The following is a 25230-nucleotide window of genomic DNA, read 5'->3' on the forward strand; positions in this document are numbered from 1 at the left end:
TGCTGACCGATAACCTTTATTATTATTTTTATTCATTTTATTTTGCTTTTATATATAAGATCTTTATAAAGGAATTTCTGAAGGTGGGTTTCTTTTATTTCTTCTGGAAGAAAATGGAATGTTTGAAAATGCTCCATCTACTCATTCTCCCCTGATACTGAGAAGAGTGAACTGAACACACATGATTAGGAAACCTACTCCCTGCAGTGTGGGTGGCCTGCTAGGGTAGCAGTTTTCACCTTGACTTTTAAAGGCCCTGATGATGCCCAGGCCACACTCCAGACTGATTCCATCAAGAATGCTGAGAATAGAAACCAGGCATTTTTGCTTTTAAAAGCTCTCAAGCTGATTCCAATGTAAACCGAGGTTGAAAACTGCCGCAGTCTTTGCACAAGCCATTCCCCTACTAGACTGTTTTCCCTTCACCCTCCAGGCCTCCCTCTCCAGGTACCTCCTAGCTTGCTCTTGACCTGGGTTCAAGTATCACTTCCTCAGGGAAGGCTTTTGAATGCTCACACTCAAGGCATGTTCATGCTGGATACAATTTCATGGTTCCCCATGCCTTTTCTTCATGGCACTTCTGTTTATGATTTTTGTATCTTGTGAGATTATCTGATCAAGGTCAGTCTCCCCCAGTACAATGTAAGATCCACAAAGCTGGTATCTGTTTTCATTTCCCATGGTTGGACACACAGTAGGGGCATGATACATGCTTGATGATTAAAGATGGATTTGAATCTGAATGAATGAATGAATGAATGAATGAATGAATGAATAAGTGAATGTAGACTAACTGGTCCTCAGAAAATGCTAAAAAATCATATTTGGGGGACACCTGGGTGGCTCAGCAGTTGAGCATATACCTTCGGCTCAAGGTGTGGTCCTGGAGTCCCAGGATCGAGTCCCACATCGGGCTCCCTGCATGGAGCCTGCTTCTCCCTCTGCCTGGATCTCTGCCTCTCTCTTTGTGTGTCTCTCATGAATAAATTTTTAAAATCTTTTAAAAAATTGTATTTGGGTTGGCTGGAAAGAGCTAGGGCAAGAGCCATCCGACAGGAAGAAAGGAAAGAGAGGAAAACCAGAGACAGAGAAAGGAAGTATGCCTCTTTCTGGGAAAGTAAGGGGAGTCTGGAAACCAGACAGTCATTGCTTTCAGGCTGTGTAACTTCCAGGGAAGCCAGCAACTGGGGACATGGTTGGCAGACCCCAGAAGGGCAGAAAATAAAATGACCCCAGGGGAGAAGGTCTGGTCAAGGAAGCAGCTTCAGCTAGAGGAGACCTCAATGGGAATACCCTCCCTGCAACCCTGAGCATTTCTGAGCTGATGAACAGATATGTCCAAGATCAGAATAATGTCAGCAAGAGGGGAAGGGAGGCTTGCCAACATTGTATACCAGGTTGTGGTACTTTGAATAAGAAACCATGCTGCAGGAAGAACTCTAGTCTTGTGTTCTGATATTTTCAACACAGCCCAAAAAGACAGAAACTCCATCAGCCCAGGAATATTCTGGGTAATCATGACACTGGGGAGCTGAAGTGGGAATTTCTATAACCGAGGATGTGAGAGTGGCACTGGAGCAGGCTCTGTGACCCCAACAACTCTTCCAGAACCGTGGCCCAGAGAGATTCAGGAGTTTGTCCCATTATCCAGCTAGTAAGTGGTGACACTGAAATGTGAATTCATGTTCACTTAATACTATGCCATTCCAAAGACAAATGTCCAGGAATATTGATGCCTGTAGGAAGCTGGCAATTCCTAGGTACCACAGTGACTCACTTAAACCCTGTCTGGGTACTGGAAGGACTCAGACAAATGTGAAATTTGGTTATTGCAGATTACGTGCTAGAGGCACTTTGCCTTTATTCTCTCCCTGGCTTCCCAGCACCTCTTTCTCTATAACTTGGGTACTAAAGAGCTCCCACCCTCTCCACCTGCCCCAGCACCATCCTGCCCCGTAGCACTGGGCACCAGAACCAGAGATGGCCTCCTGACAGGATGACAGGATGAGGCAGGGAGCCTGCTTCCTGCCACCACTGCAGTTTCCCTGCAGCTTCCTTTCAGCTGTCAGAGGGCATCTGTCACCCTGCCTGCTGGTTTCCTGCCAGGAGGCACTGAAGGGCATGGCAAGTTGAACTTCCCCACCTTGGCCTCTTAGAAGCTGCTCTAGTGGGCCTGGCTGATTCATCATCCCTTGTAGCCAGAGGCCGTGGCTCTCTATCACTGCCCAGAGAGCCTCCTGTCACCTCTGGTTGCACACTACTGGCCTGAGATGGGAAATCTGGGAGAAGGTGGAGGCACCCCACAGAATAGCCTCCACATCACCCCCAGCTCCCACTCTGCCTCTGCAGAGGCTACATGGCTGAATGGGAAGGTCTCGGGACCAGGAGCCACAGACTGATTCTAGGCCATGTGACGCGGGCAGTCAGCTCTGCAATCTTGGGGAAGTCCCTGTCCTCTGAACCTCAAATCTATTTTCTATAAAGAGGGTCAGATAAGACCAGGGGTGTTTAGCCTATGATCTACAGAGCCCAAGGACGTCCCAAGATGGATCTGAAGGTCTGTCTTGGGTAAAGATAGACACATTTTTCTCCTGAGTGGGCTTGGGACTTTTATCAGCCTCCAAAGGTGGTCTCAGGAATCAATCTGGGGGCCTGCTCCCATTCTTGACAGTAACCCAATTGGCCCTAGGCCTAGGGAGGTTCTCTTTTAAATTCATCCTTCTTTCCCAAAAATGTTCCTATGGAACAGGATTATTGCCCCATTTTCTTGAGCCCCTTCCATCTGAGAGGATCCCCAGAAAGGAAGTGACTCAAAAGAAGGCACAGGAAGGGGACATGAGTCAGAAGCGGACTGCATCCTCCTTGACTGCTGTGCCATAACCCAGGGGGGACAGACTGAGAACCAAAATGGCCTGTGTCTGTGAATGCCTGCAGGACCCGGCCCTGCCCATCTCACCTGCCAGGTGAACATGGGGATGCAAAGCTGACTCAGCCACAGACGCTGCCTCAAGGACTTACCATTTAGAAGGAAGATGAGGGACGCCTGGGTGGCTCAGAGGTTTAGCGCCTGCCTTTGGCTCAGGGCGTGATCCTGGAGTCCAAGGATCAAGTCCCACATCGGGCTCCCTGCATGGAGCCTGCTTCTCCCTCTGCCTGTGTCTCTGCCTCTCTCTCTCTCTCTCTCTCTCTCTCTGTCTCTCATGAATAAATAAATAAAATCTTAAAAAAAAATGGAAGATGAAACACAGCTGCAGAAAACAGTTACCAGTGAAAGGCCATAGCAGAGAGGCAATATGTGACTTGGACATGGGGGAAGGAGGTATGTCCTGGTAGGGCCTTGCTGAGGAGAGGGCTTTGATGCAAGGAGATGGTTTTGCTGGGTGGATGGGAGGATGACAGGGATGCTATTTCAGAGATCCGCTCCAGCTCAACAGAGAGCAGAATCAGCAGGAGGGTAAAGGGCGGTGAGGCTGGGATCTGTCAGAGGATGGAGGGGTGGGCCGAGGTGTGCATACTAGGCTAAATGAGAAGGAGCCTGAAGAGCAAGCAGAGAAAACAGGACTACACTGGCCAGTTATGCATACCAGACCGAGGAGGAAGAGGACCACAAGGGACCCTTGAACAACACGGGTTTGAACTGTGCAGGTCTACTTCTATGCAGATTTTTCACAGCATGTCCCCTGAATGCATTTTCTCTTCCTTATGATTTTCCTAGTAACATTCTTTCCTCCAGCTTACTTTCTTGTAAGAATACAGTATATGACACACATAACATACAAAGTATGTGTTAATCAACTGTTATCGGTAAGGCTTCCAGTCAACAGCAGGCTATTAGTAGTTAAGTTTTGGGGGAGTCCGAAGTTATATGTCGATTTTTGGCTGACTGAGATCAGCACCCCTAACCTCCACATTGTTCAAGGGTCAATCGTAGTTGGAAGGACCCCCCATAAGGATGTGTCCAGTCAATTTACGGAAACAGATTATGGGGCAAGGACACATGAGCCAGGTTGGAGCTCCAGTCTAGTTCCCCTAACAGAATAGAAATAGGCATTATAAGATACCTTACGGTTATACTAACTGGTGTTTGTTCTCCCACTATTTTTTCCTCTCCCAATTTCAAGAAGGTAGCAGGACTTTGTGCTTTCTTGCTCTTGCTGAAACAGGTACTATGTGAAGACTTTTGCCTTTCTGCCCTCTGTTCACAGAAGAGAAAAGCTCCTAGAAATGGTGGCAGTGTATGAGAAGTGTGAGAGGCCAGGGGGCTGGAGGTTGGAAGAGGGGAGATCACCCCAGACATGGAGAGACAGGGATTTCCTGTGTCCTGGAGAAGAGGCAAGGTCTCGGAAGGAATGGCTGTGGGGCACTTCTTGGGAGATTGAGCTATAGGGCCCCGGCGTGAAAACGTTCTGATACCCAAGCGTGGCATGAAGATGGTAGTCACCAGGCACCCTTGGACCATGTGGCCTCAGACAGTAGACATTTCGGAGGTGAAGAGGGCAGATCAAAGGCTGGAGGAAACTCCCCTGATGTTTTTCTGCCATAACCTCCAATATCTTCACCCAACACTTTTTTGGCAGCTGGAGGAGTGGAGAGAACCCCAATAATGCCTGAGATTGAATTTTCCTGGCAACCTGGCAGGTTAGAATCTCAGAGTCAGCTTTAATTTGGTTTAAAGGATCTAAGCGTGGCTCAGTTGGTTTAGTGTGTCTGCCTTCGGCTCAGATCATGATCTCAGGGTCCTGGGATTGAGCCCCACATCAGGCTCCCTGCTCAGAAGGCAGTCTGCTTCTCCTCCTCTCTCTCTGCCTCTCCTCCCACCACTCATGCTCTCTCTCTCTCTCTCTCTCAAATAAATAAATAAAATCTTAAAAAAAAAAATAAAGGATCTAACATATTATAACATTTCTCAACCATCCCATGAATATATTCCCATAAACACATGGAATAAAAATGCAATGTAGAATTTTAAAATGTCTTCATTTTCTTTTAAAAAGATGATAATAAAAATTGCTTGGATTCCTTTTGTATAACTGAGGACAAAGGACCCTATATAGTAAATAGTCTTTTCAGAGATGCTGTGTTTATACAGAGAATGTGCTATGAAATGTTGGTTGCATTTGGAGCTGATGAGGCAACAAACTAAATAAAGGGTTTATTTAGCTCATCAAATTAAACAAGGTAAAGAAGGTAGCAGTGTTTCTATGCCTCCTTCAATGGTAGGCTTTGATTTCTTTGTATGTTCAGTGCAAACCAACAAGGACTCCTTGGTAACACCACATAAGATAGAAAACTCTGCCATGACTTCCAGGTTTGAGAGAACTGCTTGGAGTCATGAAGAGTTCTTCTAGAAAAAGGTGTTAGTTGATGAAATATGTGCCTGTTATTATTTTTCACTTGAAGTATAAATGACATCACCAATGTGATCATGTTTCCCTTTGTTTTCTCCTCTATTTGTTCTCTAAAATCCTACAACAGGGCAGCCCCAGTGGCGCAGTGGTTTAACGCTGCCTGCAGCCCAGGGCCTGATCCTGGAGGCCCGGGATCAAGTCCCACATCAGGCTCCCTGCATGGAGCCTGCTTCTCCCTCTGCTTGTGTCTCTGCCTCTCTCTCTCTCTCTCTCTCTCTCTCTGTCTCTCAAGAATAAATAAATAAAATCTTTAAAAAATAAATAAAATCATACAACAGAGTCAGGATGGTGTTTACCTCTCTTGTGTTAAAGTTGAATGAGCCAAACCGTGGAGAAATTATAAATATACTCAAGTGCCTCGAGTAGTTTCTAACTCAGAACACAAGGCAGAGCTCTGCAGGCATCTCCTGCGCCCTCTCCGGGGAGGCTGGCCAGGAGGGCGGCACTGTAGATCATATGAAGCAGTGTAGCTCTTACCTGCAGATGGGGGCCCCGGGGGGCCTGGTGGGCCTGGACGGCCAGGTTGACCAGAAGGCCCAGGCTTGCCTGGTGGGCCCATTACTCCACTATCTCCCTTCTGCCCCTGACAGAGAGAAAGGCAGAGCCTGTTACGATAACATGACATGGCAAATTTCCTTCCCCATTTATGTCTAAATCAGGGGTCACTTTGCACTTTGGAGCAGGAGCCCAGGGCAGGATGAACCTGAGGCCTTGACCACCAAACTCCTAAAAGGCTCAGGGCAGGGGTGCCTGGCTGGCTCAGCTGGTGGAGCATACAACTCTTGATCTCAGGGTTGTGAGAGCCTACTTAAAAAAAAAAAAAAAAAAAAAAAGCTCAGGGCAAGTGACATTTGAGATTGTGATGGTTACAAGTTCATAGACATTACTTCTTGCTCTGTCCTGGAAACATGGCACAGGACTCCTGAAAGCAACCAAACCAACCCACTCCCCTCACCAGACAGAGGAGGAAACAGAGGCTCATGCAAGGCATGAGAGGAAAGCAGAGACTCATGCAAGGCATCTAGTGTTGAGGCAACAAGCCTAGGACACAGGCCTCTGCCCACTCATCAAAACCATCTCTATTTTACCACAAGCGCTGTTTCCATCGAATGGTCCCATTGCTCTCAGGATTCAGTCTCAGAGCAATTTCAGCCTACAGAGTCCTGCATGGCTGGCCTTCCTAGTCTTGTTCCAGCCTTCTGTTTTTGGTATTCAAGAACACTGTACCTTTTACGTTCCTCCTCCTCGCTCAAGCTCCCTCTCCACTCCTCTGCCTGGTAAGGTCCCTCCCAGCCTTTAGCTCCCAGGTAAAGTGTCACCGCAGCACAGCCTTCCCGGACCCTGCCAGACCAAGGCAGTTCTTGTCACAGGCTCTCACAACTTGGCTCCTTTCCCTCCCAGCATTACCCAGATCAGAAACACCATTATTAATGTGTGGTCTTTCTGTCAGTGTCTCTCCATGAGACATAGGCTCCCTGTGGGCTGGAATTTGTCTTGTTCACCTCCCTTCCCCAGATTAAATGAGGGAGGAGGATGATGCTGGGGGCAAAAAGAGGAAGTAGTTCTGTTGAGCTGGAAGTCAAGAGACATGGGCTTTCACATTGCCATAAGACCCTGGGTCACTCAGGTCATTGGTGTGTGCCTCAGCTTTCTCATCTATAAAATGGGGGCCATCAAACACCTTCACAGCTTTATTGTGAGAGTAATAAAGATCTCAGAGGTAAAAAAGTGGTTTGCACAGAACCAAGAGCTGGGGGGGTCAAGCTGACTATCATAGCAACTAGTTTGGTTTCATCTTTTTCACATGGTTAGAAAAGGCCTGATGTCTTAAAGAGAGGCATACTTGGAGCTGTAGCCATTCCACACAGGCTATCCTCCTGGCTGCTTGTTCTGAGAGGGTCAAGAACAAGAACTTCCTCCTTAGGGCTGATCTTAGGAATGACTCCAGAAACCAATCGGTAGGTTCTTCCCCTAAACAATTGACTAACTGTCTGCTCTTATGCTAGGCCTGAACAGGACAGTGATTGATGCATGACACCTTTGACCTGGATCCCCTTTCTACACTTGTGCCTTGGCAGGCTTGCCCATGTAATGAAACATAATCTTCCCCAAGTCTGGGAAGCAGGCAGGCAGGGCACTCCTTTCCAATCACAACAGTGACACGTGATCTGCCACTTTGTCAACATGGCCCTGGAGTCTCTCTTGGCAATATCCAAGGGGTCCTTAAATTCTTTTTAATTTATTTATTTGTTTGTTTGTTTGTTTATTTATTTATTTATTTATTTATTTATTTATTTATTTATTTATTATTTCCTTACTTTTTAGGAGCTCTTAAATTCTTAATATGGGGCCTGTGAGGTCATAGTTTATTTCCAATTCCATCCTGATGGAGGGAGTTCTTAGGCCCTTGCCCAAGCTGAAGCTTGGTACCTAAGATAGGTGCCAGAACAGCAAAGGAGGTCACACCATCTTAATATAGCCACAGTGAAGGCTTCTTTTTCTAAAAGCACATCAGCTGACTGAGCACAGGAAATGCCACAGCTTGCAGGAGCTGGAAGCACTCCTTGATTCTGACACCAAACAATAATGGAATATTCTGTGTATATCAGTCATTTGTTTAGAATAAGCCTCTATGAGCAGGACTCAATGAGCAGTGCTTTCCAGGAAAGGTAGCATTCTTTATTCCTTTACTGCTACAAAGTTTGGTGATCCCTCTCAAGGAAGTTGTTCTGTCTCCTTAACTGAAGATTAGCATAACAGAGTCAAGAGTGGTTTTCCTGAGCCTGGTTGAAGGGGAGTGCCGAAGCATGAAGGTGATGAGAGATGTGTGGGGAAAGCAAGTCTCAGCTCTCGAAGTTCAAATGCTGCCTTGGAAGCTTGCGTAGCTGAGGGGGTCACGCTACTTCCCTGGCTCTCAGTTTCCTTGTGGCTAGACAGAGGGTAGTGGATGAAGTGGTTTCTAAAATCCTTCTAGCTCTGAAATTCTAATCTCCTGAAGTCCTTTCTGGATCTCTGATTCCAAGAGTTGGATTGACTTATAATAACCTCCAGAAATTCTTAGCACCACTGGCCCAACAACAGTTGATGTATAAGACTCTATGCTAGGAAACTGATTCATGATTAAAAAGAAAAGCAGTACCATGGTGGTCTCCCAAGGCTAACAGCTCAAGTATCTGCTGACTAGACAGGCAGGGAGGGTTCGGAGCTCACTCAGGTTGTTTATAACATCTTGTAGGAAGGATGAGCTCATTTCTCTGAGCAACTACACATGGTGCTAGGGTAGTTTTAAGATTGTTCCAACTGAATCATTTGCAACAGCGTCAGGAAATAGCCTTCTTGGCTCAAGCCCTCACCAGGAAAAGAGAAGCACTGTCCAAGAAAAGCACTAGAAGGACAAAAGCCAGCAAGCTTCTTGAACCCCAAGCATAAAACATTCTGCATGGAATCAGCAGTAGGGAAGAAAAAGATTTTACCTTTTTTTTCCTCCTTTTTCAGAGTCAAGTTTTTTAGGGAATTGTGGCATCACTGTGAAGTCATAGACATGCCAGCCATTGTAAACCTTTGAAAATTGAACTAGACTATTGTGACTTCAAAAGTTATAATGGAATTCATATTATCCAGGTTGGGGCCTGTGTCTTTCCTAAGTTCACTTGGAAAAGACCAGAATTGGCTTCATACTGTTACCATTGTTCAGAACCCTGGCTACACATTAGAATCATATGGTGAGCTTTAAGAAAAACCACTGTGCTGAAACCCCAGGTCAATTATATCAGACTCTCTGGGAAGTAAGGCCTATGCACTGGGGGTGATGAGAGACAAACTTGAAACTATAACCATTGCACCTGAAGCACAAAACCTGCATCTAATTGGCCCCCTAGCTCACTGTGATGGATGCTCAAGTTTGAGAACCACAGATGTAGCCTAAGGAAAGAATGAAAACATATGAATGGAAAAAGGTTTACACCCAAAGATGTTCATCTCTCTCAGCACTATTTGGTCAGGCCACTCTTGTCTAAGCAATCTGCTGCTTACTCATTTACAAAGTGTGATGCAGATACTTTAAAAATGCTTTAAAATGCTTAAAAATGCTTACTGAGGGGTGCCTGGGTGGCTCAGTTGGTTGAATGTCCAACTCTTGGTTTTGGCTTGGGTCATTGTCTCAGGGTCATGGGACAGAACCCTGTGTTGGGTTCCATGCTCAGTGGGGAGTCTGTTTGGGATTCTCTTCCTCTCCCTCTGCCCCTCTCCTGCTCGTGCTCATACTCTCTCTAAAATAAATACAACTTTTAAAAAACACTTAATGAATATGTGCAGTAATGAGCAAAAATGTGCATGCTGTGATTTTAAGTTACAGTTTTAGGATATGACAACTATCAATATATTTTATATTGGATATAAAAGACCCAAACAACTACAAAGTTCACAAAGAAATAACACTAGAAGGAAATACACCAAAATGGTTATGTCTGGGTGTTAGGTAGGCATTAGAACACTTCCCTTTTATTTTCTGAATTTTCCAAGTTTTCTGTGATGATCATATATTACATTTATAATGGAAAAAGAAGTAAAGAATCCACAAACTGACAACCAAAAATGTAAAGAAATGCCTGTCCATTAGAGAAAAAATGAGAAGTTTCTCTGAGGTACCCAACACAGCTCTAAAGTCAGTTAAAACAAATGTGCCTTCATCTTTCCCTCTCATATCACATGACTTTAAAAAAAAATTATTTATTTATCCATGAGAGACACAGAGAGAGAGAGGCAGAGATATAGGCAGAGGGAAAAGCAGGCTCCCTGTGGGGAGCCCAATGTGGGACTCGATCCTAGGACCCTGGGATCATGACCTGAGTCAAAGGCAAATGCTCAACCACTGAGCCACCCAGTCGTCCCCACATCACATGATTTAACACAAGAACCTGCTCAACAAGAGGAGTTCAGAATGAACAATTTTCCTTAGTCCTTAACAGTGTCCATAGAATCACTTACAAATCAGGGGCCCGAGTAGGGAAAAACCACCATATTATATTGTTAAGATGCAGAAGACCCTTCAATAGCAAGGAAATATTGGGGCTGTTCTCCAAAACTCCATTTGTGTCTGGGGCATTGAGGCAAAAAGCAAGTTTTCTTGATGAACAACCAGATCCGGCTTCTACTCCCAGTTGCTCTGGTTAAGATAGACCCATTCTTATGAATCAAAGATCCACTCTTGCTTCTGGCCTTCGACAAAGTTTGAATGGAGCATTCTATCCTACTTGTTTCAAACCTTGGTTAGCCTAGAGAAGCAGAAGCTTCTGAAAATGGTACTCTTTCTGCCTACCAGCCTAGAGGACACTGGGGACTATGCCTATGGAATCTCTCTGATTGGCTCCACCTATCTGTCTCTCTACACCACCCACCTACACCTACATCAGGAGGGTCTGACCTCAGGGGCGTGCTAAGCACTGAGATTCTTACCGGCTTGCCTCGTTTTCCTGGTCTTCCTCTGGGTCCCCTGTGTCCTGTTATCCCAGGCTCACCCTTTGGACCCATTTCACCCTGGAAAGAAGAAAGAAAAGCAAGAGAGGAATTAAGGCAGGTGGAGCAGGGTCATCTCTACAGGTCTATCCAATCATTTGTCATGAGAGCAGTGTACTTGATCATTCCAGACTTTTTCCAACTGGCCAGTCTGGGAGTTTGGGAAAGTGATGAGGTGATGTAAAAGGTAGATAGGTTTTTCAAGGAAGGGAAGAACAAGGTTACTCTGGGTGAGTTCCTGACTATCTGAAAGAGACAGCTGCTGGGCAGCACACATTTTGGTGTCCCAAATCACCATCCTAAATGGCCAAAGTAGGAGATTCCTGCATTTCAGTGACATATGTGACTGTGACACTGTAAGCTGCCAGGGAAAAATGCTTTCTCTCTTAGTTGAAATTTTGTGTTTTGAATTTATGCTCAAAACAAAACACATCTATGGGTTTCTGAATGATTGGACACAGTTTCGACAGCTATCATCTCTCAAAATTTTCTGTTCATGTAATGACCTTTATTTAGGGTTATACATTTCCCTACTCTTCTGTAAAAACTGGTTTGAGTTCCAGCTCACTTTCATTTGATTTAGATGAAAACTATGGTGGAAAATGTTCCAGACATATTCAAATGCTCAATATAATTATTGTAAAAGGCATGGGAAGCAATGTCAACAATACTCCTAATCGAAAAGCCCTACTTTGAACTATCAGAACCAAATGTACTAATTGCAGTACTATGGCCAACCTTTTGTAAAATCCATTTCTCCATCATAGTTTCTTTCCTTCCCTGTGTTCTTCTAGAACTCCAAGCCCACCTACTATCCCTTTGGGTCATGGACCCCAGAACATCATTCCTACCTCCAGTTATCCCTCTAGAACCCAGAATGCACCACCAACAAGCTAAGTTTAGCACGAGCAACCATGAGAGTTTCTATTAGTTGGAAGCCAGTGTCCACGAAGAGCTACCCCAGGCACTCAAAAGAACAATAAACATCAAGAAAGCTCTTCACATGAAGGTCAGAGGAAGTATAACACAGACAATTTCAGGAAACACTAATACAGAATAAGGATCAAGCATAGAACTCTGAAATTATCCAGCACTCAGCCAGTGTTAACAGATTTATCCCTACCCAAGCCATTAACATCTTCCACACCAAGAACTGTCCTTAAACCTGTGATTTCTTTCCAACCTGTCATGTCCTCTAGGACGTAGGCAGTGAGAGCGTGGGAGGATAACATGGACTTTCTATGGCTAGGAGGATGCTCATACAATTTTCCTTGGCTGTTTAGAAGGGGTCAAGGGGCATTTTATCTGGCTTGGAGAAAACTGCAGCATAAACAGTATAAGTGGTTTTTGGTTTTGTTTTTTGTTTCTTTTTTAAGATTGGCAGCAGGAAGTGTGGCTCCTTTCTTCATCAACTGGAAGCAGCCAGTATATTCTTGATCTAATTTCTAATAAAAATTATTATTATCATATCATCTTTGTCTTAAAACAGCTTGCCATGAAAGGAAAGAGAACTCTAAATGGCAAGTCTAGTAAATGGTGCAGAGTCCAGAGAAGCTGTCATACTTAATTCCACGGTAATATATTATTCTTTGATGTTCACTGTTGTACTGAATGCACCTAACCTAAATATTTTTAAATCAAATTGTTTTGTTATCTTTTAATGTTTCCTTTAACTTGCTTATGTAATTATTCATTTTTAACCCAACATTCCACCTAGGAAATAGCAGGAACAGAGTTTTTGACAGCTGAAGGTAGTAATAAATAATAATAAATTACTGTCAGATGATTGAAATTATTTAAATATGCTCTCCTAACTGAAGGTCAGATAAAAATTGTTTATTCAAGTTTGGAAAAGAAAACTTTAAGATAAACTCAGAACACAATTAGGATTCTAAGCAAGCATGCATTTTGCATGTTCAAAGAATACTATGCTGTGATGCTGTAAGGCTAGGGAAAAATGACAACCTCCCAGGTCAGTGGCTTTCAGCATAAAGAACACAATGTTCGACAGAATTGTTCTCAATTCTGTTGTAAATTAACTGAATGAACTCCATTTTTACGTAGCCTTGTTCCCAGCAAGATATCCATAAAATCCCACTAAATATTTAACTGTTTAAATAAATATTTAACTGTCAAATAAAAAATGTTTGTTGTCACCCAGCTGAAATAATGCTGCATACCTCTGGCAGTACATGTGCTGCCCTCGAAGGTCTGAGTTAAGTGTCATTAGCAATGGTATTAGGCCAAAGATGCCTGTGCCTCACCCTGGGCTCTTGACCATTGCAGCTCAAATCTGATCCCTCTGTTTTGATGCCTTCTGCTCCTGAACATTACCTGTGGCCCTCTAAGAGGTAGGAAATGCAAAGAAAGGCCTCTCCACCCAAATGGGGTGTCCTTTCCCTTCCACTGAACTAGAAGGAGGTCTCAGACCATGCTGGAACCCTCTCATCAATGTGCATAGCAACCTGCTCCTCTTCTAGACCAGAACCTTCCACAGCAAAACCCACTTTCTCTGCTCAATGGACAGGAAGGCAGAGCTATTTGTGTAGTGCTTAGGTCTAATGTGTTACTGAGGCCTACTTTATTACTATTTCTAAGTACTTACTTTCTGCCCCAGCATTCCAGGAAATCCTGGGAAGCCCTGTAAAGAGAGCAACACACAGTGACTATCTCTGAGATAGGTCCTGAGAGGGCTATGGAAGAGGGTGGTTGGCTGTTTTCAAGAGAAGAGCCCTGTTGGTCAGTCAGCCAGTCAGCCCAACAGCTCACAGGGGGCTGCCACTTACATTGTAGTTTATCATTCCGTGCAAAGGCCATTACCTTTTCTCCTTTGGGACCCAAGTCACCCCTTTCACCTCTGGATCCCTAGGAGGAAATCACAGGAGAGAGTCAAAGAGTTAATACCCTGAGGGAAAATTGGAGCATTACAAAATGAAAGCTCCCTAGGCCAACACCTTCATTGTATAGACAAAGACTAGGCTCAGAGATTAGGGACTTGCCCAAGGAAGGAATGCTTTGTGATCTACCTTTTTTTTTTTTTAATTAAAAGATTTTATTTATTTATTCATGAGATTCAAGAAAGAGAGAGGCAGAGACATAAGCAAAGGGAGAAGTAGGCTCCATGTGGGGAACCCAATGAGGGATTCGATCCGGGAACTCCAGGATCACACCCTGAGCCAAAGGCAGACGCTCAACTACTCAGTCGCTCAGCCACCCAGGCATCCCTGTGATCTACCTATTGTTTGGGCCACAAAGACCCTTGTATTAATAAAAGACAACTCACAAAATTCTAGGTCCTGGATCCTCTCTCATTCTGTAGAAAAGTTGTCCCCAGGTTCTGGCTGGATTTTTTATTTGGTTTGTTTGTTTGTTTGTTTGTTTAAAGATTTTATTTATTTATTCATGATATACATAGAGAGAGAGAGGCAGAGACACAGGCAGAGGGAGAAGCAGGCTCCATGCCGGGAGCCCGACGCATAAGTCGATCCTGGGACTCCAGGATCACGCTCTGGGCCAAAGGCAGGTGCTAAACTGCTGAGCCACCCAGGGATCCCTGGTTTGGTTTTTGACAGATGAGAAGGCTGTGTGGTGGAAACTTGGTCTAAAGACACACATCAGCCATTTTCCTTTGGGAGCCCCCAGGCAAGCCGTGTTCCCTCTCCACAAGGCACAATCTTCAACTGCTCATCTGTTCCATGTGAGAGGCCTCTGCCTCCACTGGAGCTCCTCCCTAATCCATGTGCCCTGCCTCAGAGGACTCTTCACTGCTCTCTCAGCCCAATGACAAAGGACAGGGGAATATCTAGGAATGGTCACCATAGTCACTAATTTAAGAAAAGCTTGGGCCTGTCTTCTGCTCACCATTGATTCCAGAGCCAATAGCCCAGATCAGGTTCTGGGAAGCCATCAGAGACAAACACTAACCTTTTCCCCTCTGGATCCAGGGTAGCCCTAAAAGAAAGCAAAAGGTACATTTAGGATCAGCCCTATAGGACCTCTAGGTTTGGTGCAAGAGTGGAAGGAATCCCTGAATGTGATGGCGAGGTGTGTTCCCACCTTGTGCTCCAAGTTTTAGTGGGGGCTGTAACAGTAAACACAAAGATGTCCCCAAGGGTTATGTTTATACCAGGCCTAAATAGAACATTGCTTTTCTTACTCACAAAGGCCTGAATGAAGGTTTCCAACTACTTTGTCGTTCAGAAGCTTGACCCTCCCTGCCCAGGAGAATAGCAGGAATCTGTATGCCATGTGTCCCAGGCATGATGCCCCACAAGGCTGGTAAAGGCAAGCATTCCGGCACTGGGCTTTCCAATATCTCTGATGTTCCCCAAACCCAGATGGCAGTTTGTATCTTTGTGGACAGTAGCTGTTCCAGAATTAGAAGACCTGGGAATGTCCACCTGGACCAACACACTGACCTTGAAGCCCATTGGTCCTCTTGACCCTGGCAAGCCCATCACACCCAGGTCACCTTTTTCACCCTATGGGAATTAGAAGAAGAAGGAGGAAAGGACCTACAGTGACTTTTATAGAAAAACAGAACCAGGAGAATCAGGGGCAAGATTAGGATGAACCAGGGACATTGGAACTGGCTGATGAATCTGAGGATCCCCCCATGCTCCCTTGTTCATTCCCAGGAGTTCAAGGCTCCATAGTCCACACTTCATTATGATATTTAAGATTAAACATAAAATGAAATTGCCCAAGGCAGAGCAGAGCAGATCTCCAAACTAAATGTTAAGATGCTATAAATGCTCCATCTGTTACTGGAATGGGTTGTGGGAGGGTGGGGAGAGAGCATGGGGGCACTGGGGCCTCACAGGACTAAGTGTCAGCCCCCCACCCCCAATAAAAACTTTACCTGCTTTGTTCTTTGCATAGGTAGGGCCTTTCAGGCATTTCCATATACTCTGACCCTAGGTTTGCAGCCAAACAGAGTGAACATCAGCCCCTGGGTGTGTATTATTGAGACAGGGGGCTAAGACTCATGGGTGGGCTCTGGATGTTACCCCTCAGAATGGTTTGCAGTGGGAACTTTCAGCACTGTCTGTGCTAAAAATTCTATACCAGTGATAAAATGTAGAAATATAAGATACTCATACTTTAGAATGTTTTTAGAAGTCACATTAAAACAGGTGAAATTGACTTCAAGAGCATTTTATTTAATCTAATTATCATTTCAACATATAATCAATATAAAATTAATGAGATATTTTACATTCTGTTTTTCATAATATATATTTGAAACCTTTGTGTATTTTCTATTTAAATCACATCTCAAATCAGGCATTAAATTTCCATCCAAAATACTTGATCTGTATTTAGAGTTCATAAAATTTAGAGCTGAAAAAGCAGATTCACACATTCAAGTCACTCCAAACATGCTTAAAGATTTTCAATTAACTGAACTGAGTAAAGGTCTTTAAATTCAAACTTAAATAAAAAATTCAGTTCCTCAACTGAGGAAAATGTACCAGGCACATTTTAAGGAGGCACTATACAGTAGATTTTTAGAAAAATATCCTTGGGACTTTTCCTAAGAGGACTGGGAACAGTTTTCTATTCCCATAATAAATATAGCTGGTAAGTCAATCAGAGCACATAGAGACATTCACCTGCCCATCCCTAATTTCTGTAGGTCAAATCTGGACTCAATAGTCTCTGAACAAAGAAAGAAGAATATAAACAAAGGCATGGATGTAGGTGTGTCAGCTTTCCATAATCTGTCTGAGGAATGGGATTTCATCAGCATTTGGCAATCCCCGTCTAAATGTAGGATTCTAGTCTTTCCAGCTAGCCAGTGTCTACCCCCTCAACCACCATTCTCCTGCTAACAGCTTTTCAGACACAAGCCTTTCTTGAGGTCCTCTCAAAGAAACAAACAAACAAACAAACAAAAAACCGTATGCTAACTCTGAGGACAAAGGAGAACTAGGGCCCCTGTGAAAGAGGGAAGCAGCCCCTCATTTCCCCCCAGAACAGAAGTAGAGCTATTGAGTGGACCAAGGTCATGTAGTCCAACCGAAGGAGAAAGTATATGGGGACCTCTGGGCTTCTCTTCTTCTTCCTCTTAAGGAAATGAGTTTCACTATGTGCCAAAGGCCAGGGGGGCTGACATCTTCTCATGTTCTGATACCACACGAGTCCTGAGAGTGTCCCAAACTTACCCTGGGTCCTTCAGGGCCAACTGGCCCGGGCATGCCAGGAACACCCGGGGGACCAGGTCTACCCTTCAAAAATGAACAACAAAAGTCAGGATGACTGGGTTTGTTTCCCTCCTTCCAGAAAATAAGGTTTGTTTTGGGGGTTCAACAGGAACTGTGTAGTCCCTAAGCATGGCCTCTGGGTTACCCATCCCCACCCTCCAAAGACTGATGGCCTAGAAAGTTGGGTCACTTAGATATAAGTTAAAGTCCTTGATATCACATTATGTCAACATTTAAGTTCTTATTCTACTCAATAAATGGAAGTTGGTGGGGGGTGGGGAGTGGGTAGGAAGGCAGTGAAGGCATTCTAAACTTCTTGACTTTTTGCTCTTTATCACCTTCATCTACCCCGCCCCCCAATGTTCCTTGCATTCCAATAGGTTCTCCTCAAGGACATGGTGTAGAATTGGATAGGATTTGGTTTAGGGTGTACTAGCAGAAGCTGTTGGTATTCCCTCAAAAACTTTTTCACTTGTTCACTGTTCCCATCCCCCAGGGGCTACCTGCCTTGCTGCCACAACTCATTCCTGCAACCTGCAACTGTGGAATTAGCCCATGAGCAACTGCAGCTGCCTTGCAATTTATGTACCTGTTCTCCCTGCAGCCATAGCCCCGCTCCCTTACTTCAAGGCGGGACAAATTCTGTGGTTCAGTTCACACCCCAGAGCTCCCCAAGGAATAAGGCTTAAGATGAACTTCATCTGATACCATGCCAAGCTGGGCTTCTCCCCTTGCACCATCCAGTTCCCTCTCGGCTCAGGATCCTCCTGAAAGAGTTCCCATAGTTCATTCACTTGCCCATGGCATATGTGGCCTCTACCTCTGCTTCTAGGGAAACCAGCCTAAGCCAGGAGCTATGAAAAAGCAAGCCTTATGAGAGCAAGTGGGTGGGGGGACTTGTGGTCTCTCTCAACCTCTGTACCCACTGACTAGTTTCGCAGTTAGCTTAGCTAGACATGTGGAAGGCTCAACCCCTACACCAGAGATCACAAATGCTGGTGTGTGTACTGGTTTCTACTCTTGCCTCTCATGTTTATGGCAGACATCACTAATTGATCATGGTCTTCATTAGTTTTGAGCATGGAGACCATCCCAGAATCCTTTCCAGCCTGCACTTCAGATAACCACTATACTTTGGCTAGAGCTGTGATCTGGGCCCTGGAGGGATATAATTTTGCTCTGCAAAGTTCCATTTGTTGATAGTGAAACCACTTGAATAAAACATCTAACCAGCAAAATAGTGATTTATATTTAGAATCATGAGCATCCTTTTTTTGGTCAAAGTCTTGCACCTCCTTCTATCACCAAGACCCACAGATTCAGTGCCAGCCTCTGTTGACTACAGTGAATGGTTGCTGATTTACTCTTTCCTGACATGAATGAGAGTCTTGATGACATGTGTTTGGTTCACTCAGAGTGCCTGTGACCTTAGGTAACCCATTTATTTCAGCTGGGCCAAAAGGCAAGAGCCATTTGCTTCTGTGTTGCACTTCATTCCAGTATAATCAAATAGACAGTGAGAGTCATTTTGTGCCCCCTAATGGATGGCAGGATGAGATGCTCTGAGGTTGGGGAAAATTCGGCCAGGCTTGGCAGCCCCTGGGAGAAGTGTCCAAATGTCTGGTAGTAGCAGGCTCTAGCTCTTGAACACAAGAGCGGGCAGAACGAGCCCACTGTCATCATCAGAATGGCAGTGGGATTACTGTCTACCTGGGTACTGGAGCCCAAGAAAGCACCTGATGGTCCCCCCTACCCCTAGGAGTGTGCGCACATGTGTGCACATACACATCCCTCCCCCAACATGTGGAGCACAGTTTGCCCATATAATGCTGACAGAACAGCATGGACCATACCTTCCTTCCTGGTAGGCCAAGCTCCCCCTGTGGATGGAGAAGACAGGTAAGCAGAGGCTGCTTTGGAAGAGAAGTTCTGGAAGCACAGAGCTTAGTAGGGCTGATGGCTGGGCATGACCATGTGGCTTGGTTGCTTGGCCGCTCACAGCACCCCTGCCATGTCAGTGGGCCAAGCTGAAACACACCAGTGGGATCTCATACCTGCAGCAGCAGCCCCATCATTATGGAGCCCATCCTCATGCACTAAGGCAGAATTAGCACATGCTTTGAAATCTCAACCAGAAAATTCTCAGTGGCATCCCCAGGATATAGGCTGGAATTACCAAGGAGAGGCAGACTGAAGGTAATAGTGGCTCATACCTTTTCTCCCTTTGGTCCTATCTTGCCAGGAAGTCCCGGTGGACCCTACACAATCAAGATGAGAAATGAAAAAGTATATATCAAACCAAGGCAGGACAGGGTGGTGAGGAAGGCAGGACTGGGAGGGAAGCTCTTAGCCCACTGGACTCCTCCTACAGCTTCCAGACTCGGGGCTCCAAGGACCCCATGAAGGACCCTCTTGTGCCCTCCAACCCAGTCTCCTGTCCTCTTCTAGCTTTCTCTGAGCTGTTTCCAGTGGTGCCATGGTTACAACTGAAGAGTCTTGTTTGCTGAAAACAAGATGCTTCATCACCTCTCTTATCTTTTTAGCTGCTCTCACCAACTTTCCCTGGGGCCCTGATAAGAGGGAAGTTCCGTTTTGTACACAGGAACAGCCAACTTAGAAATTCCTGTGCTGGATCTCTGGGGACCAGTTGCAGTGAAAGCCTTTCTTAAGATGTTAAGAATGTAGGCAATGGAGCAGTTTTGTCACGTTGCCCAGCCACAGGAATGGAGCGGACTCTAGCTTCAGGATTCTAGCACCTACTACTAAAGCTTGGCACATCCACAGCCAGAGTGCAGCTACTTTTTGCTCACACGTCTATGAAATGCTCAGTTGGCTAACTGCTTTCCAAATTCCCTAGTACAGCAGAGAGGAAATCCTCATCCCAAAGATCTGCAGGTGAACACGCCCAATACAAAGCCTGTTTGAAATATGATTCCTATGAGACTTGTCCAAATACCAAACAGCCCCCTCAGCAGCTCCCAGACCTATCACCTTAGAATCCCCTGAGGATCTTTTAAAAATCCCAAAGACCAAGGCACATCCCAGATCAATTACATCACAATCTCAAGGAGAGGTGCACAGTCATCATGGGTTTTTGAAACTCCCAGGGGATTCTAATGAACAGATAAGTTTGGGAATCACTGTCTTTGGTTTATTCTCCTGTTTCAGGGGAGGAGGTGGGCGGGGGGAAGAGAGTTATCATTTCATTTCCTTTCCTACTCTCCCCCTTCACTCCCTTCCCCCCCACCTCATCACTTCTTTTACCCTCCCACCTTCCCTTCCTCCCTGCTTCTCTCTCTCTTCATTCCTCCTGGTCTGGGCTCCCTTGTATGGAAAGAGGGTTTCCTGGGAGGGTGGCCTCACCACCCCACCTCCTCAGCCACCTGCCCAGTAACCCACTAGGGACTGGGCTGGCCCCACCACCTGGACCTTAGAGCTGTGCCCCTTTACTTCAGAGCTGCATAGGCCAGCTTGGGTAGATGGTTCCAAGTCCTTGGGGATAAAGGGCCAAGGGGGCACTGATGCTCCCAGAAAGTGTGACTTAGAGGGGCAGAGGTTCCCTGCTCCCCAAAGCCTGTGATCCCAGTGTAAAGAGAGGCCCAGGACAGTGCATCAGCCAGGCAGGATGACTGAATGTTGTTTCATTGTTCCATTTCTTATTATCAAGTCTGTTTTTTCCATTTCTTAAAATGGGCTGGAATGATTTGACCAGGCCACTGTGCTCTAGCTCAGTGCTTCTCAAACTGGGATGTGCAGAGGTTTCACTAGGGGGTCTCACTAAAATGCAGATTCTGATTGCAGGACTGTGTGAAGGGGTAAGGGAGAATGAGATCCTACATTTCTAACAAACTCCCGGGGGATGTCAATGCTACCCGTCTGCAGATCTCACTTCGCTTGGGAACAGCATTTTACAGTGTGTTCTAGGGCAACGGAGGGGTCTGCAAATCCCCCTTCCATTGGGCAGCACGTTCTCAGTTAAGACTTGAATGGACTGCGTGAGGTTCGAGATGTGCAAGCATGGCTGGAGAGCTGCTGGTCTGAAGTCAGCTGAGAACCCCCCTTTCCTTCCCATGTTCTGTGGTCCTCACATGCTCCGAGACCTGAGGAGACTGTCAGAGGTGGGAAGGTAGAAATCCACCTGAGAGGTATTTCTCAGGGTACCCATCTTGCCTATCTGCAGACTTCCCAGCCCCTCTGCAGCAGCCAATTCTGGGTCTAAAGGTCTGTTTTTATTGCATCCAATAAATATTTATGGAGAACTTTTGACAACCCATGCTCTGGTGGAGACTGCCTACAACATATAAACAAGATACACAATGTCCTTGCTCTCAAGACCAGGGGTGGGTGAGCTGTCTCTGTTAAGAGGCAGATAGTAAGTATCTTAGACTCTGCCTCTGATACAGTATCTCTGTCACAGCCACTTACTGTGGCAACAAAGGCAGCCAGAGACAATACAACTTTTATTATAAAAACAGATTGTCGGGATTCCTGGGTGGCTTAGCAGTCGAGCATCTGCCTTTGGTGTGATCCCCATCCAGGGATTGAGTCCCGCATCAGGCTCCTTGTGAGGAACCTGCTTCTCTCTCTGCCTGTGTCTTTGCCTCTTGCTCTCTCTCATGAATAAATAAATAAAATCTTAAAAAATAATAATAATAAATAAAAACAGGTTGTCGTCAGATCTGTAGGCCATAGTTGGCCAGTCACTGCCATGGGGCCTGTATTTTACAAAGGGAAGACCAAAGAGACCAGGGAAAGTAACGAAACAAATAAGAAAACTGTAATAAGGTGAGAAAATAATGCAGAGAATGAAAACAGGTCATTGGGATGGAGTGTGATGGGGAAGGCTACCATAGACTGTGGTTGAGGAAGGTATTTCTAAGGAGCTGGTCTGCAAACTGTTCTGAGTGACAAAAGAGTTGGCTGTGGTAAAAATCAGAGGGAAGAACATTCCAGACATTCAGACCCATAAGCACAAAGGCCCTAAGGCTGGAAGGAGCTTGGCATGCTCCAGGCCCCAAGAGATGTGCATTGGGTGGGTGATGGTGGTGGTATGAGAGACAAGGTAGGAGAGACAGGGAGCGTCCTCTTCAGGGGGCAGGGGTGGAGAGTGAATTTGTAACTGAGGGTGAGGAGTCTGGCTCTTAGTGTCCCGTGACCAGAAGCCATAGGAGGGGTTAACAGAATTCATAAGGCAATTGGGCAACTGGAAGGGGTAACAGAATTCATAAGGCAATTGGGCAACTGACTGTTGCTTGTACTCTCTTTCCCCTTCCATGGCAGACCTCCAAACTCCAGGCCAGGGAGCGTTCCTCCTTGATGGACCCCCACTCCCAGGCAGGCCAGAGGAGCCAGGGTCTGTATGACAGGGTCTCTGAAGAGTGCTCTTGTTTGTCTAGAAAATCCTCCCTCTAAGGGAGGGAGGATTTTTGCCTGTTTCTCACTCTTCCCTTTAGCTTTAGTGGGGAGCAGTGCATTGTCTGGTTGCAGTGTCTGGGAGCAAATGAAGGTCAGAGTAACAAGTTCCCCATTACCTCCACTTTCTGTCACTCCTTGGTCCACTGGCAAGGGTCCATGGTCACAGAAGGGGCAACCCACTGTCACCAAGTGTTTGATGATAATTATAATAATAATCCCACCCATCTAGGCAGCAGCTCATTTGGTCCCCTCACCACTCCCAAAATCCAGTACTGCAGGGGTAATTATCTCCATTGCATAGATGAGGAAATCAAGGCTGAGAGGGCAGAATTCACCCAGAGGAGAATCAGTGTTCTATCCATGTGGCCCTGGAGCTGGAGGTGAGCTCTTAGAGAAGGAAAGACAGCCCCCATGTCACTTTAAAAGGGGCAGCTCTAAGAGACTCTCTCCAGTGGGCTTCACTGCTCTGAACAGAAGACAACAGGAATGGATCTGGGGGAATGAACCAACCTGGGGGCCAGGGGGCCCAGGGGAGCCGAGTGATCCTTGTGCACATGAAGACTGTGTGGTCTCCAGTTCCAGGATGAGATTCTTCATGTCTGGGGACAGCAGCTTCAAAGCAAAGCAACACATGGTTACAAGCCAGACTTGGGGGACAGAAGAAGGGTCACCATCCTGGACACAGACCTGCTCCGCAGTCCAGTCCTCAAGACACCCAAAGGGTGTCTCAAGAAGATGACCTTCTGGGCCCCCATTTACTGGTCTCTCTTGAGACATACTTGGCTTGAATGGATTATAAAGATAGAATAGCCACTTTGGATGGAGTTAGGAAGCTCATTTCAGGGGCTTTTATCCAATGTCTAGGACAACACTGTCCAACGGAAATAAAATGCAAGCCACCAGTGCAAGCCACGTATATAGTTTTAAATTTTCTGGTAGCCACATAAAAAAGGTAAAGAGAAAGAAGTGAAATTAATTTTCATAATATATTTAACCCAATATGTCCCAAATGTTATCATTTCAACATGTATTCAATATTTTAAAATTACTCATGAGACATTTTACATTCTTTATTTATATTAAGTTCAGTAAAAAAAAATCCAGTATTCCATATCAATAGCCCATCTCAACTTGAACCAGTTGCATTAAAAGTATTCAAGTCACATGTGGCTAAATGGCTACTGCACTGGGCAGTACAGTTCTTAGAATTTCTGGAAAAATCTGAGAATCTCAAGTCCCTAGAATATCCTGGCCAACTGTCATCTAGCTCAGCTTCCCAAATCCTGCTCTTTCCCTCTTCCCAAACTGGGCTCCCTCTCACACCTCAGTATGGCTATCAAGGCACCATTTCCTGCATCACCTCACAGAAACAGCCTCCATTCAGTATAGGCTGTGGGAGGGAATTTCACAAATATTTGGGAAGAATGGGAAAAATCCATATCTGAGCAGCTGTAGGGAGTCTCAAAAGTTTTTAAATCACCTCATTGTTCTCAGGAAGACGGGACACTTTGTCAACTCCAATTTCCAGATGCGAAGAATCTCCCTCTGTAGCTTATTTAAGACAGTGGAAGAACAGACACACACCAGAAACTGCTAAATGCCTGTTCTAGGGTCCAACCTGCTACGTGAGAGTAAAGATTTGGATCCCTCAAAAAGAATCTGGAGGCCACTCACCTCAAGTAGGCGGCTGTGTGTGTGTGGGGGGGGCGGTGTGGCAGGCACTGGGAAGCCAGCACGTCTACTTTCTCATGACTCCTAAGATACTCACCAAACTTCGGCCCCCTCTGAAGAATGGTGGTGGGAACAGTGGGGGTGGAGGGGGCGTTAGGAGGCAGCATGCTCTGTGGCTACCACGCTTCTTCTGATCCAGGCCGGGAAGGGCTGTGCAGAGAAAATCGCTGCTCATTAGCATGGGGACAGTGCCGGGGCCTCTGTCGTCCCCACTGAACCCTAGGGAGACCCATGCGGTACCCGAGATTTCTGAGTTTGATTTCTAATCCATTTACATGAGTGTGCCTTCTGTTTACTACTTGATGTAACCTTCCCCCAGCCTTCAGTAAACGAAGATGGTTGATAAACAAGCAGGTGGTATGGACACTGTGGCCATAATGAAGTCCATTTCTCCGTCTTCTGGGACTGACTTGTCATTTAGCAGACGTGACAAGGAACGCAAAGTTCAGACCTATAAAGCACCTCTAATAGGTCAGGAGAAGGCAGTGTTTGCTAATTATTTTGATGGTGTGCTCAAAGGGCATTGTTCAGGGAGTAGGCAGCTAGGGCCTGAGGTGGTGTTGATTTTAAGAGACTCAGAGCCCTGATTTAAAACATGTATTTGACTCTGGACTCTACACACACATTTGGTGTCACCCGTGTTCACTAAAGAGTTTACAGTTTAATGACTCAATACATGGGTGTGAGGAGATGAAAGGAGGGCCCTGGACCCTGATTGCTTTATACAACATGGGGTCTTGCCCATGTTCAACGTTAGTGTATGCTCAGTGTTGAAGTATACCTTACAGAAAGGATGCAGATCATGAGTCTACAGCCCAACAGATTTCTGCAAAGCGAACACACCCTCGAAGCCAGCCCCCCCTCCCAAATCAAAACACACAACTCCCCAGCATCCACAAGCCCTGTAAGCTCCTGTCCAATCTCTGTGCTCCTCCCTCTCCACCATACTGACTTCC

At 45.6% G+C, this 25230-nt stretch overlaps 1 protein-coding gene across 6 annotated transcripts in view; it reads right to left on the bottom strand.

Moving 5' to 3' along the window:
• COLQ (collagen like tail subunit of asymmetric acetylcholinesterase) overlaps window positions 1-25230 on the bottom strand; it is a 79228-nt gene that overhangs the window by 16665 nt on the left and 37333 nt on the right. For all 6 annotated transcript variants that reach the window (XM_077865267.1, XM_077865265.1, XM_077865268.1 and 3 more), the window contains exons 2-12: window positions 24312-24424; window positions 23054-23155; window positions 19342-19386; window positions 18982-19008; window positions 17090-17152; window positions 15341-15403; window positions 14847-14873; window positions 13743-13787; window positions 13528-13563; window positions 10863-10943; window positions 5886-5991 (exon numbers count right to left, since the gene is read on the bottom strand). In XM_077865267.1, coding sequence (XP_077721393.1) covers window positions 5886-5991; window positions 10863-10943; window positions 13528-13563; window positions 13743-13787; window positions 14847-14873; window positions 15341-15403; window positions 17090-17152; window positions 18982-19008; window positions 19342-19386; window positions 23054-23155; window positions 24312-24424 — 708 coding nt within the window. The remainder of the gene's footprint in view (window positions 1-5885; window positions 5992-10862; window positions 10944-13527; window positions 13564-13742; window positions 13788-14846; window positions 14874-15340; window positions 15404-17089; window positions 17153-18981; window positions 19009-19341; window positions 19387-23053; window positions 23156-24311; window positions 24425-25230) is intronic.

The sequence above is a fragment of the Canis aureus genome, chromosome 22 (assembly GCF_053574225.1).
Source record: "Canis aureus isolate CA01 chromosome 22, VMU_Caureus_v.1.0, whole genome shotgun sequence".
Lineage (NCBI taxonomy): Eukaryota > Metazoa > Chordata > Mammalia > Carnivora > Canidae > Canis > Canis aureus.